Source organism: Perissodus microlepis, chromosome 8, assembly GCF_051167445.1.
Source record: "Perissodus microlepis isolate ML-2025 ecotype Zambia chromosome 8, ASM5116744v1, whole genome shotgun sequence".
Taxonomy (NCBI): domain Eukaryota; kingdom Metazoa; phylum Chordata; class Actinopteri; order Cichliformes; family Cichlidae; genus Perissodus; species Perissodus microlepis.
The window spans coordinates 16,833,220-16,847,546 of NC_140468.1; the positions used below are offsets into that span (position 1 = coordinate 16,833,220).

The following is a 14,327-nucleotide window of genomic DNA, read 5'->3' on the forward strand; positions in this document are numbered from 1 at the left end:
GATTGTTTCGAAGGCTCAGTACAATTCCTGTACAAACGGTTCAAACTTGTCATCTTACTTATTATTTTCATCAGTTCTCAGGTAAGTAAGAAATAGACAAAGCATTAAATGTAAGAAATTGAGGTGTTTGCACCATGAAATAACAATACAATTATTGGCAATTTTTCACATTTTACCATATTAACTGTTTTTGTCTTTGTTCTTTTGAACCACAGTTGAAATAAATTTTATTTTAATAATCAGATTTTTACTTTGAAGTTGAGCTAATGAGCTGCCACTGCTTGTTCTTTTTTTTATGACATGTGGTCTAATAAATTAGTTAAAAACTGTACATATCGTAATGATGCACACTTTATTAGATATATTTGTTTATTTTTTTATCAACCTTTTTTTGTTTTTTGTAGGTCTGGTGACTTTCTTGGGGAGGATGGGTAACTTGAAAAGTCGTTCCAATAAAGTTTATTTGAACTGCTATTAAATAGACATTTATCTCCATCTGCTGGTAGGACTAAGTAAATGTACTGTGGAGACAGGTATAGCCACTTTTAACACATTTGACCATATAACAGCCCAGAATTAAATCACAACAAAAGTCAGAATTCAAAAATGTGTTTTAATCATTACAAGTTAATAACAATATACAAAAGTAGCTGCTGCACAACAAAGTTTCTGTATTGAGAACCAACTTATAGATATTCTGATATTAGAGTTAAATCTCCAGTTGTTTTTCTGTGAAAATACTGAATGTAAACTCATGTAAACACTGGCAAAATACTGTGAGATGAATCCAGCGGGTTTTCAGGATGGCAGGAAGGGAACATTTGTTACATTTCACAGGCAACACTTTCTATCTGGCTTTTTCCTTAATTTCCTGAACTGCTCTCCTCCGTTTCAGGTTGGTGTAGAGCAATGCAAAGTTGACAATATACGTGGAGACACAGACCATGCAGAAGTCTCCCAGAACAAATGCGAGAATAGATGCAAGATAGAGTGAACCGGCCACAGAGACCCAGGAGGAGAAGACCAAAAAAGCTGCTGCTTTTTTAGACACAGACAGTCCTGTAAATAAAAAAGTCAAATAGAGAGGATATCAGGACCTCAGTCAAACATAGTACATCATTGGGAAATTTCACACAGTCTCACGTCCAGAGTGGAGTAAATGTATTGCTCCATATACATATTATGCAATCCTCAAATACCTGAAATACTTGTGCTTGCCATGGATCACAAACACATTGACTTGCAAATGATATTCTGAATAAAAAGCTCTCAGCAATGCACTGTAATTTAAAGAAGACAATCACAGACTAACCAAGGCCCATCTGCAGAGTGTAAAATATGATGCCAAGAACACTGTTGGGCTGGTTTAGAGGACTATCTTTGGCCACAAAGTACTGGACCAAACCAAAACCACGTCCCCATCTGCCAGAAAGAAAGAAGTAACAGTCAGGGCAGCAATTTCTTCAAAATAAAATGAACAATATTTTTTTTTCTTTCTTTATTCCAATGAAATATAATCAGCCTTACAGAGATATGAAATGTGATATGACCATTTAAATGTACACAAAAGGTATCTATGGCCAAAATGCTTACTTTCAGTAACTTAATTATATGTAAATGTTCTATGTAATTTTGTTACATAAGTACAATGTTAAATGTTCAATTTAAGCAAATGAAATTTACTTGAATGGTATACACAGTTTATAATCAACATATTTTCATTAATGATTATTTATTTTTAATAAATAAACCTTCGATTTTATACATTACAGCTGAATTTTACTTAAAATCATTGCTTCATGTTTATGAGGGCAAAGAATCATTTCTTGAGTGTACAACATTAAGCGTGTAATAAAGATTTATTCTCTTAAAAATGACACGAAATGTCAAAATAAATGTATATACCTTCTATGCTCACAATGTGAAACGGGAAGCTACTTGATGTAAAGTTTTTTCAGATAAATTAAGAACACGTGGCAATTCAATGGAGGGTAGAAAGGCTAGAAAAAATATGCTAAAGGTTAGGATCAGATATGGATCAGTGGTCACTTGAAAACAGATCGAGGTAAGCTGATTCTGCACAAAAAGCGCAGGTATGAGGAAGAACAAAAAGCAGGAGTCAAATCATACCTTGAGGTAAAAACTCTGGAGCAGCTTACAGACTCCCCCAGGTCGCACAGAGCTCTGTAATCTGGGTTTCTCTCCCTGGATACCTCGACGTGAAGGGCATAAACAGACAAAACCAAACCGAAAAGGCACAAAAACATGCGTACCTTTCGCTCCCATTTGGGGAACCCTTGAATGGCACCCATTAGGACACTAAAAGATTAATTTATTGCACTAATGTGTTGAAACTGCACGGTCCAGTCTGGTTTCCTTTCAAGCGTCACCGTCCTCCTACTCAAGACGACGTGTTCGTGCTCAGATTGTCGCTTTTGATTGGTCTGTGCTAGTTTTGCGACTGCTTTTCATTGGACGGTGGAGTCCAGATGTTGGCAGATGGGTGTTTGCACTGTATTTTTCTGTGGACTTCAGTCTGTTTGAGCTTTGAGGAATGTTAATAACCACCCTCGCTGTTCATCTCACGCCACTGGAATATTCCACTGCTAAACTATTATACCTGAAAGAGTTTGTTTGTTTTTACTTAACCAAAAGTGTCTGGGTTTTTTTTTTTAACATATCCATTCGCAAATGCGTCATTAAAATTGAGCTTAACTAGAGGTAACAACTGCTTAATCCTTTAAATAAAGTAACACAACGTGCTTAGTAAGCTGTGAATTATGCTACCAGGATAGTTTGGAAGATTTCAGTAATATAATTTTCTATGATTAGTAGTTAGTATATTCTCCAGCTTTGCCATTTGTCATCTGTTTGAGCCTATAATCGCAGCCTTCGGGCTTAGTTGGATATATGTTATTATATATTATATATAAAGTTAATATAAAGCACCAGCACGAACAGGTATCTTTGCACAAATCTGACTCCTCCTAAAGCAATTGAACTGTGGGGAAAACAGAAAGAACAGAAACAGAAAAAAAAAATCACAAAGATAAATAATTATATTTACATAAATAAAGCGGAGACTGTCCAGTAATGTGCCGCCTCCCAACGCGTCCTCTGTTCCTATTGGACGAACTACTTGACGTCAGCGCATGTGGTTGGTCCGCAACATGGCACTCAACCCCTACGCGGAACTATATGAGGAAGCGGCAGACAAAAACAAAAGATGGTCGTGCTACTACGGGGTTAAAACGTCAATGCGGGTGTTGTGGGTGACTCACAAGGTGAGCGCACATTCCTTTAACAGAAAACACGTGTCAGCGTTTGTCCGTTTTGTTATAATCTACAGAAATGCGGTTTAACGGTTTCTGTGTCTAGAGTGCTCCAGCTTCAGGTAACGTTATTAGCCTACGCCCCTGCGACTAGTGGCGATCACGGTTACGTCTTTGTCGTGCGGTTAGTTTATAACTATGTAGTACAGAAATTAGTGCGTTCTTATAGACAGCCTCTGCTGGGTTTGGCCTTCAGCTTCTCGCATGAAGACTCCAGCTTCATTGTGGAGACGTTAGTAGAGAGCTACAGGTTTGGTTTTGGCCACTTTCACTGCCAGGCCTAACGGGTGTGGAGTTACTGATCACACCTAGTTTGAGCCCTACCAGGTCACTCTCACAGTTTATCAGCGTTTAAAAGTGTGTTTTTATTTACCAGAAGCAGCAGTTTCTTTTTATTTAAGATTTTCTCCTAAATCTCAATTGAGCAAAACTTTGGCATGTGGTGGTGCAGTCTCTATTGTTCCTCAGTACCCGCATTAACAGAGGCACTCCTGGGATGGCTTCCATGCGCACAAGTGTTCAAAGAAAATGCTTTTATATGGGCTTAATTTTAGCTTTCAGTAAAATTGATTTTAATGGTGACAGAAACACTGCATAGTGTTGCTGCTACAGACTCCAGCATAACACATGTGGGTCAAACATAAGGTCCGGGGGCTAAAATCGGCCTAGCAGAGACTTTAATCGAAAATGTAAAGGAGAACATACATTTTGTATGTTTACATTTATTTTAATAAATGTTACAGCTTTGTCTTGTTGACTCTCCCATGATCACTCATACTACCCCCCAAATAATTAAGTAAATAAATAAACTGACATAAAAGTTTGTTCTTTAAATATCACTATAGAAAGCTCTGTTTTTACAACAGTGACATTTTCTGTGAAGTAATAGAAACTTTTTTGTTTACAAATATAGGACAGTCCAGACCAGGGGTCTCAAACTCGTGGCCCAGGGGCCATTTGCAGCCCACATCACCCCTACTTGTGGCCTGTATTTTGACGTGAAGAAATATAATGCGATTTGGCCCTTAAAGTTACTTTTTTCATTAGGAAGGATTTGTTTGTTGTTGAGTGCAATGTTAAAAAGAACTTCTTTAAAAACAAAACAAAATTAATATGAAGGAAATATAAGTACAAACATGTTAAGGGATTGGCTGTGTTAGTCCGGTGAGAGTTTTTTGTAAAGAAAACAATTTTCACTAGCAGTCACACTTGGTACACTTGGTAGTTCAGTGAAAGACTTTGGTTAGTTAAGAGTTAAAAAAAAATACAATATTAGAAATGAAAAAAAAAAACCCAGACAAAATACTACATTTTCTGAAATATTTTTGGGTGCTTTCTTTTTTTTTGCTGGTTTGTTATTTTGTACTACTTGAACACTAAAGTGGTACTACAGTACCAGTAGTGGCCCACAGCTCATCTAAGTTTGAGACACCTGGTCTAGACAAATGAGCTACCAGAACCTTTTTTTTCTGTAATTTTATACCGACCCTGAAAAGGATAAGCGGAAGCGAATGAATGGATGGATGGAATTTTAAACATTTATTTCTTACCATTTTAACAAAGAGAGTCATGTTAACACATTCTTTCATTTACTACAGAAGCTTTCTTTAACATGTAGACAAACTAATAAATACTTGTTGAAATTCCATGTCTTTTTGCTACAGTAAGACGTGTAGGTACATTTCTTTTTACTGACAGAAAGGGCAGTTTCACTGGTCAGGCCCACTTAAGATCAAAAGGGGCTATATGTGGTCCAGTATGTAGAATGACCTTGACATCCCTGAGCTAATAGCAGGTTTTTGATGCATTCATAAGATACAACTCCTGTGTAAATAATAAAAGAAAAAAATATTGTAAATTTTGAACATGTTATCAGATAGATAGATAGATAGATAGATAGATATTCCAACAATTGTGTTAAAGTCGGATAAAGAATGCAAATAGTACAGTCAACAATAGAAAAAAACAAAGTTAAAGTGGCACCGGCGCATATTGATGGTCTCAAGTGATAAAAAGAAAAGTAAAAATGAAGCTTGTTAAAAAGCAGTAAATGTAAGACTGACATTGTATAAGAGCCTAGTATTGATACATGTATTGTTGCACCCCTACTACATATATATATATATACATATATATACACATATACATATATATATATATATATACATACACATATATATATACATACACATATATATATACATACACATATATATATACATACACATATATATATATACATATATATATATATATACATATATATATATATATATATATATATATATATATATACATATATATATATATATACATATATATATATATATATATATATATATATATACATATATATATACACACATATATATATTCAGCTTTGTAAAACAGCTAGAATTAAATCAGCATTCCTACTATCTGTGTATTGTGAATTCAGGCCATGTAAACCTTCTATATTTTCTCAAATATTATTTCTTTAAGGATTTTGAGGTTAAGGATTTTGAATATTGGAAGACGGAGTTTCAGCTTAATAATTTAGACTATTTTAGATACATCCAGATGAGGAACTACCTCCAGCTAAACATCCTTACCAAAACAGATGTAGATGATCCAGTTTTAATAATTTTTCGGAAAGCTTACCTTACTTAAGGATATGATTGGTAAATTATAAAACGGGCTATTGCCCAGGAGGCCCCATTCCACTATTTATATTAAAGAAAGGTGGGAAAAAGAAGGTGACATTTCAATATCAAAAGAGGAATGGCTGATGGCATGTAAATTGATATGGGAATGTCCGAATTCTAATGCGTGGCGGGATTTCAGTTGGAAATGTCTGATGCGTTTTTTTATAACACCAAACCAGATGACTTATTGGCACACGGGTACCCTCGGTTGTTGGAGAAGGTGTGGGGCACAGGAGGCAGGGCACTGGCACATATTCTGGGATTGCTCGAAGATTAAGCCCTTTTGGCACGAGTTCCACAAAGCCTTAATCACCATATTTAAGGCAAATAATATACCTTTACATCTCTACTATATTCCTAACTAATCTTGAGCATCTGCAGGGCATGAGAAATAAATATCTTTTTATGATTCTTGTGACAGCTGCCAAAAAAGCAGTTACAAGATGCCGGCTCCTTCCCGTGCCCCCCACTATGTCAGATTGGAGGGACATTGTGAATGAGATTTATGCAATGGAAATAATTACATTCTCAATATGTCTTAAGAAGAATGTTTTTGCCAAGTTATGGTGTGAGTGGGTCAATTTTATTAAGCCTCTTCAACCGGACTTTGTTGAAATCTCATCTGTTTAGAGACTTGAGTGCTGTGTTCTATTTCCTGTTGAGTTCTATGTATGACATTGTTGCCTTCTCTCCCTATGCGTTTTTTTTTTTTTTTGTTCCCAAAATGTAAAAAGTTTAAAGTGGGGTATATCTGGATATTTTGTTTTTGATGTACTATGTGTTATACTCCATTTGTTTTTTTGAAAATTAAAAATAAATAAACAAATAACTTTTTCAACTTTTCTGTTTTTTATTCTTTACAGAAAAATGTCACTTAAGGAGGGTGGAGAGAGTAAAAATGGTCAACTTGTGGCGTCCCCTGAAAGAATGGCCACAGACAAAACCAGAGAAAACCAGAACCCACGGGGAGTTGAGGTACCGGGCAGCAACGCAGACACCAGCACGGCAGCTAAAAACCTGGCTTTGCTTAAAGCACACTCTCTAGATGTGAAGTTTGATGTCGGAGAGGAGTATGACATCATAGAAACCATTGGCACCGGGGCCTATGGTGTTGTTTCCTCTGCCAGGAGGAGGGACAATGGTAGGGCTAATTTAGTTTAAAATATATATGTAATTAATTCTGTCTTTAGTACAATGCCGAATAAATGATCAAATGTGGCTCTCCCTTAATTCTGTTCTGCATTTACACTTTGCAGGCCAGCAGGTGGCAATAAAGAAAATCTCCAATGCTTTTGAAGTGGTGACAAATGCCAAACGCACACTGAGAGAACTGAAGATTCTTAAACACTTCAAACATGACAACATTATCGCCATCAAAGACATCCTGCAGCCGAACCTCCCTCATTCTGCCTTCAAGTCTGTGTATGTACTTTTCTTTTTTCTAACTTTGGCTAGTAACACGTCCACAGATAGATCTGTAGATTATTAATAAATGCAAGAGCTGGAAACATAGTCATCAAATTGGATGTTGTTCTGTTATGTCCAGCCTTCTTCCTGCAGGGAGGAATTTTGGCAGTTTTTCCAAAGAGATTTTAATCAGAGCTGAGGAATGCATGACATGCAACCCCTTTACTGTACAAGGGCATGCTTACTGTCCTGCCCCTGCCCCCTACAAAAGGGCTACCTGATCTAGAAACAAACAAATAAAATAAAAAAAACATGCACAATGTTTTTTGTACATTTAAATAAAACTAAAACAGTTTATAAAATGTGAAAAACAAAGCCAGTTATGTGTAAATCAAAATTGTTGACCTGACATCTTTGTGCACACAAGATCTTAATAACTCTTGTTTAGAACAGTAATAAGTTTTAGTAAATTTATTTGAAGTCTATTTCATTGGGTAAGAATGATGTGCCACTAGTCCCCTGTCTGCCCTGAGCAACAGTTTATAAATAAAGAGTATTTAAATATATATTGCCAAGTGCGCATGTTGTTCACCTTACTTTTTCTTTTCCTGTGTGTGCAGGTATGTGGTGTTGGACCTCATGGAGAGTGACCTGCACCAGATTATCCATTCTGCCCAGACGCTGACACCAGAGCACACACGCTACTTTCTGTACCAGCTCCTTCGTGGCCTTAAGTATGTGCACTCTGCCAACGTCATCCATCGTGACCTCAAACCTTCCAACTTGCTGGTGAACGAAAACTGTGAACTAAAAATCGGTGACTTCGGCATGGCAAGGGGTCTCAGTTCACACCCTGAGGAGTCTCATTCCTTCATGACTGAATATGTGGCGACTCGATGGTACCGTGCTCCTGAACTCCTGCTGTCTCTGAATCACTATAGCTTGGCCATTGACTTGTGGTCCGTGGGCTGCATCTTTGCTGAGATGTTGGGCCGTAAGCAGCTGTTTCCTGGAAAGCACTATGTACACCAGCTCCAGCTTATTTTGAATGTGTTAGGCACTCCTCCCGAGGGTCTTATTGGTGCTATTAGGGCTGACAGGGTCCGCGCATATGTTCAGAGTCTTCCATCACGATCGCCCATACCTTTGGCCAAACTATATCCACAAGCTGAACCGGAAGCTTTAGACCTGCTGGCGGCCATGCTGCGCTTTGACCCTCGCCAGCGAATAAGCGTGACAGAAGCTCTGGAGCATCCTTACCTGGCTAAATACCATGACCCAGATGACGAGCCAATTTGCGTGCCAGCTTTTGACTTTGAGTTTGACAAGCTTCAGATGAACAAGGAACAAATTAAAGAGGCAATTCTGATGGAGATCCAGGACTTTCACAGAAACAAACAAAGCTCTCGTCAGAGGCTGCAGTTCAGGCCTTTGGTGAGGGTGAAAGGTGGAGCTGCAGCACAAAGCAGTAAGCACTGCAGTGCTCAGCCTGCAACTGTCAACCTGAACGAATCATCAGTGGTTCCCTTGGCGCAGCACCCACAAGCAGCACAGCAAATGAGAGAGGTGAAATCTCAGCGGCAACAAGACCACACACCAGCAGAAGGGAGCCACGCATTTACAAATCACATGACGACCTTCAGTAAGCCTGCATCCACTTTAGAAGTCGCCCCACCCCATGTGACCCACAATTTACCTCTCCTCGCTAAAAGTGATAGTGGCCCGGTTGACGTGGACATGCCAAGTGCCAACTCGGAGAACGGTCAGCCAGAGACTATAGATTTAACAACACCGGTGTCTAGTCAGGACGCTCCACCAGAGACGATGAGAGACAGCGAGACACAAGGGCAGCTAGCAAGCAGTCAGGCTCCTCTAGCTCAAAACAGCCAGAGCCAGAGCATGGCCCAGCCTGCAAACTCCATTCCTACAAAGCCAGCACAGGCAGTGACAACACTCCCCACCGCTGTGCCTTCCCTCTCTCTCTCTGCAGCACAGGCCCAGTCACTTTCTCAATCCCTTTCACAGTCCCTGTCCAAGAACGCCAGACCTGCTTCATGTGCAGCAGAGGGAACCAGAAAAGAAGGTGCTATTTCAGAAGATACTAAAGCTGCACTTAAAGCAGCTTTATTGAAATCAGCTCTCAGAAATAGAGCCAGGGGTGGTAAGTTGGTTCTTTCCCATAATCTGCTTTTAATCGCTTAAAATTTTAGACCGCCTTCATCTGAATGTAATATTTTCTTTGCAGATGGAAGCACCTCGGCTCTGGGCACCGACACGGGCGCAGGAGGAGTTGCACCGTCCTCCCTGTCTTCTGTTCCGGAGTCGCGTCGGCCTGTCACAGCCCAGGAGCGTCAACGAGAAAGAGAGGAGAAAAGAAGGAAGAGGCAGGAGCGCGCGCGAGAGAGGGAGAGGAAAATGAGAGAAAAAGAAAAAAGAGAGGGAAAACAAGGGGATTCGCTGGGCGGGGTTCTGCTGACTGACAACGATAAAAGTCTTCTGCAGCGCTGGACAAAGATGATGGACAGCCGCAATGAGAAATCTCAGCCTTCTAATAACGACGGTGCAAAGAATAAGGACTGCAATGTACAGAGAGGTGTAGTTATGGGTGACAACACTCAAGGAGCACTGAACAGCAAAACAGATAAGGAAGCGAGGAAGGTTCAGTCTCATGAACAGTTAATGTCTCAAGTTAAACCTAACCAGCCGGGCTTGTTTCAGGCTCCCAGCACCCAGCAACCATCGTTAGTTTTTTCCATGAGCCAGACGAAGCCTCCAGCAGATATAGTTGTCGCTGTAAGCGGAGGCATAGATATAATGACTGTCACTAGTGGCTTTGTTAAAAACGACACACTCAAACCTCACAGTGAGAGCAATGGGCAGAGTGGATTCAACTGTTTGGGGAATTGGAATGGGCAGCAATTAGAGGCGAGGGCGCAGCCAGACAGGACATCGCATCCGCTGCCGTCGAGCTTTCTCCAGCCTCAGAATCAAACCCAGCTCGACCCTCAACCTCAGTCACAGCTGCTCGCCCTGGAGGGTTTTTTGTCGAAAGCTCCGCCACTGAGCACCAGAGATACAAACAGGAATGTGGATATCAGGGGGCAGAATAATCACAACTCCCACCACAACTCGCTGACTGCAAGTGCTGGACAAATGGAGAAGATCTGTCCCTCTGTAGGAGAGAAAACTGCACCACAGACCACAAATCCTCTCTGTGGGTCTTTAGGAGTCCCCTCTCAGCCAAAGTCCAGCTTGGGGTTCACAGATACTGGACAGCAAGGACCTTCCATTGCCCCTGACATTCATATGGTGACACTGCAGCTCTCAAAGTCCCAGGTGTGCATTCTTATTTTACTGTAGCTTTTCCCCGCACAGAGTGCATTTTGCTACAATGAAGTTACACCGATGTTTTTTTCCCCTTAAAAATGTTGTCTTCTTTAGATAAATACCAGGGTTAAACGTCACAGTTTTCTGCTTGTCTTAAAGTGATTTAAAGGGTCCAAAGTTCAGTTCACCCAATCTTTTCTTCTTTTCTGGTGTCAGGTAGAGGATCTTTTACCCCCTGCATTCTCAGTCACCCCTAAGGGCAGCGGGGCTGGCTACGGCTTGGGGTTTGACCTGGATGACCTTCTCAACCAGTCTCTTACAGACTTGCAACACAGTGACAGAGAAAGGTGAGGTCTGACGCAGCTCTTATAGAAAGAAAAAATAAACACTTCCTGCTCATTCGTATGAAAACATGTGCATCTGCTTTGTTGTACTATTTATTTGCTATTTAAATTAAATAGTCTCAGAAAGGAGACTAAAGGAAACCCCATGAACTGAATATAAAGAACTGACATCTGGGTCTGAAAAGTGAAGATATTTAATAGTAAGTCCCTCAGACATGCATTCTTTCTAGTAGCCTGTAGTGATGGGATTTCCAGCTCTTTTTAAAGAACCGGCTCTTTCGGTTCGGCTCGCTAAAAAGAGCCGGCTCTTTTGGCTCCGAACCAGCTCTTCAGGTTGTTTTGTTGCTTTAATTAATTTATTATTAACAATAATATAAAATTATGCACAAAAGGAATTACTAATGTACAAAAAAAAGTGGTTTTATTTATATATGTTTATATATAAATATATGCGGTGGCCCCTAGAGACAAAACACGTACAAACTCCAAAAAGCACATACAAACTCCAAAACACATTTCTAGCATGAACTGAACTTCCAAAACAGAGCTACCTAGATCACTTAAATTACACAATTGAAAGCATGAAAGCATATGTGTATTGTTTGTGTATTTATACACAAGCACTATATTCATATATAGTCAAATAATTAAAAAAATTAATAAAAAAAAAAAAAAGTTAATTTACCTGTTATTACCACACACCAAATCCGGTCGTTGGTACTTGCTAGCTTGTGTAGCCACTAGGTAACAAAAGCTCAACACTGCCCCTAGCATCCTGGAGCACTTCTGTTGTCTTTTGTACGTGTTTTGGAGTTTGTACGTGCTTCGGAGTTTGTACGTGCTTCGGAGTTTGTATGTGCTTTGTCTGTAGGGGCCACCGTAAATATACTTTTATTTATTCACTCCACATAAAATGTAATAAATAAATCATATAATACAAAAATCAACTATTCACATTTCAACTTTTAACTATTTAAATTTTCAGCTTTTTTCTTTTACAAATTTAAAGTGAAACAACACAAAACACTGCAAACCACAACACAAATATAAATTATAATATGAAAACAAAAACAACATGCATATTCTCTGTCATATGGACCTGCATGAATAAATTTTCTGAATCCTTTATCATCTGCAACTGAAAATAGTTGTGGATGATTACTATACCTTTCTAATGTGAGGTTGTTGTCCCTGGCTCTTTCTCCCTCTCCCTCCTGCTCTGTTCCTGTGCTACTGTGCTAAAAAAAAAACCCACGGCTCGCGATAAGGAGCCGGCTCGCGTCGTTCACGTCAAAGATCCGGCTCTAAGAGCCATTTCGTTCGCGACCGACCCATCACTAGTAGCCTGCAGGGTCGACTTCTCTGGTTTCAAAAAAAGAAGTCAGGTCATATTTGAGAACATGACCCTATTTTTCCACTGGATTTGTGGCATAAGTACACACTGACCGGAATAGTTTATGGTTACTAGTAGTGTAAGTATGTCAGCTAATCAACTACATCTTAATAAGGGTCATAACAATCCTCTATAAAGCTACTTGTAAACAGCTATCAGCACAGCAAAGGAGCAGAGTGAAGTTGGATGAGTCATGCGTACAAACAACCTAACTAGCCATCATTTTGAAAGTATAATGTAATCAAATGTGTCAGCTTCCTCGGTTTGGTTTTTGAGTTGTTTAGTTTTAGTTAATGATCTAGCTAATGTGTGTTTAGTGTCACTTTTACAATAAGCACCAGTGTCAATGATTACTTAAAAGAGTAAGAGCTGCATATTTTAAAGGAACTTTGACCAAGTGCTGAAAAACAACTTGGTCACACTTGTTTTTTTATTAAAATACTGCTGAAAGAGCTGCATGCAAAGGCTATGTGGCCTTATCTTATTCAGTTTCATATCAGTTTTCATATTTTGCATTTTCCTTTTTGTGTTCAGTTACGACTCAGCCCCCCTCTCGGCTTCATTGTTATCTGACTGGAGCGAGGTCCACCGCATGACTCCAGCTGACCTGGAATCTTTGCAGCAGGAGTTACAGCTCGGCTCTCCCATGATTCTCTCTGATACCATCCCTCCTGACGCCTGACGCACCCTTTCCTGAGACAACACCTCGATTTGTGTGAATAATGTTTGGGGTTTTTTTTAACAATGAAAACCCATTAAATTAATTTAAAAGCTAGCTTTTCAAACAGGCACTACCACAAAGTAATTTTTTTTACCATTATGACATGCTGTGCTTTCTTAATAATAAAGAACACTGTATCATCACCTCCATCTCAGCTCTGTGTGATCTACTATAAATGTTGACAAGGCCATTTGAAAATTATTTTAATATCCTTTACAAAAATAATCTAATTAACGTGCCAACAATTTTTTTTCTTGATCAAGTTTAAAGTACTTACCAAAGAACAGTTGTGTATTGGAATCCGATATAGGGCCCTTGAGGTGTTAAAGAACTTTGGAAAGAACACAATTGAAGATTTAATCCATACACGCATCACCGGGCACATTGTTATGTTAAACCACTTGTTCATGTAGATATTTAATCAGCAAATCGCATGGCAGCAACTCAAATGCATTTAGGCATGTATGCGTGGTAAAGACAACCTGCAGAAGTTTAAACTGAGCACCAGACTCGGGAAGAAAGGTGATTTAGGTGACTTTGAATGTGGCATGGCCGTCAAAAACTACTGATCTACTGGGATTTTTCTTCAGTTTAGAGAGAATGGTCGGCAGAAGAGAAAATCCAGTGAGCAGCAGTTCTAAGGGTAGACAATGGCAAAGGAGAATGGCCTGATTGCTTCAAGTGAACAGAAAAGCAACAGTAATTAAAATTGCACAACACACTGAACCTTGACGTAAATGGGCTACTGCAGCAGCACATCATCTAACAACAAAAAGCTGAAACTACAGTTTTCATAGGCTCACCAAAATCGGACAATAGAAGATTAGAAAAATGTTACCTGGTCTGCATTTGAATGGTAAGGTCAGAATTTGGTTTTTAAAAAGCATAAAAAGCTTTTTAATCAAAGGTTTAGACTGGTGGTGGAATAACCTTGTGTGATTATCTTAACACACTTGGTGCACTTTAGTACTGAACTGCTGGTTGCTGTTGTTCCCTTCATCACCACAACATACCGTCTTCTGGTGGTTGCTTCCAGCAGGACAATCTGCCAAGTCACAAAGCTCAAATCATACTGGTTTGTTGACCATGAGTTCACTGTACTCAAATCGCCTCCACAGT

At 39.3% G+C, this 14,327-nt stretch overlaps 2 protein-coding genes across 2 annotated transcripts; one reads left to right on the forward strand and one right to left on the reverse strand.

Moving 5' to 3' along the window:
- Positions 1-599: 599 nt before the first annotated feature.
- vkorc1 (vitamin K epoxide reductase complex, subunit 1) lies at positions 600-2,412 on the reverse strand. The gene is made up of 3 exons (XM_084937868.1): positions 2,131-2,412; positions 1,313-1,422; positions 600-1,059 (listed from the first exon to the last, which is right to left on the reverse strand). The coding sequence occupies exons 1-3, from the start codon at positions 2,310-2,312 to the stop codon at positions 848-850; spliced, it is 504 nt and encodes a 167-aa protein (XP_084793994.1). The 5' UTR covers positions 2,313-2,412; the 3' UTR covers positions 600-847.
- A 745-nt stretch (positions 2,413-3,157) lies between these two features.
- mapk7 (mitogen-activated protein kinase 7) lies at positions 3,158-13,351 on the forward strand. The gene is made up of 7 exons (XM_084937828.1): positions 3,158-3,284; positions 6,880-7,157; positions 7,273-7,438; positions 8,044-9,584; positions 9,669-10,759; positions 10,967-11,097; positions 13,022-13,351. The coding sequence occupies exons 2-7, from the start codon at positions 6,884-6,886 to the stop codon at positions 13,167-13,169; spliced, it is 3,351 nt and encodes a 1,116-aa protein (XP_084793954.1). The 5' UTR covers positions 3,158-3,284; positions 6,880-6,883; the 3' UTR covers positions 13,170-13,351.
- Positions 13,352-14,327: the final 976 nt, after the last annotated feature.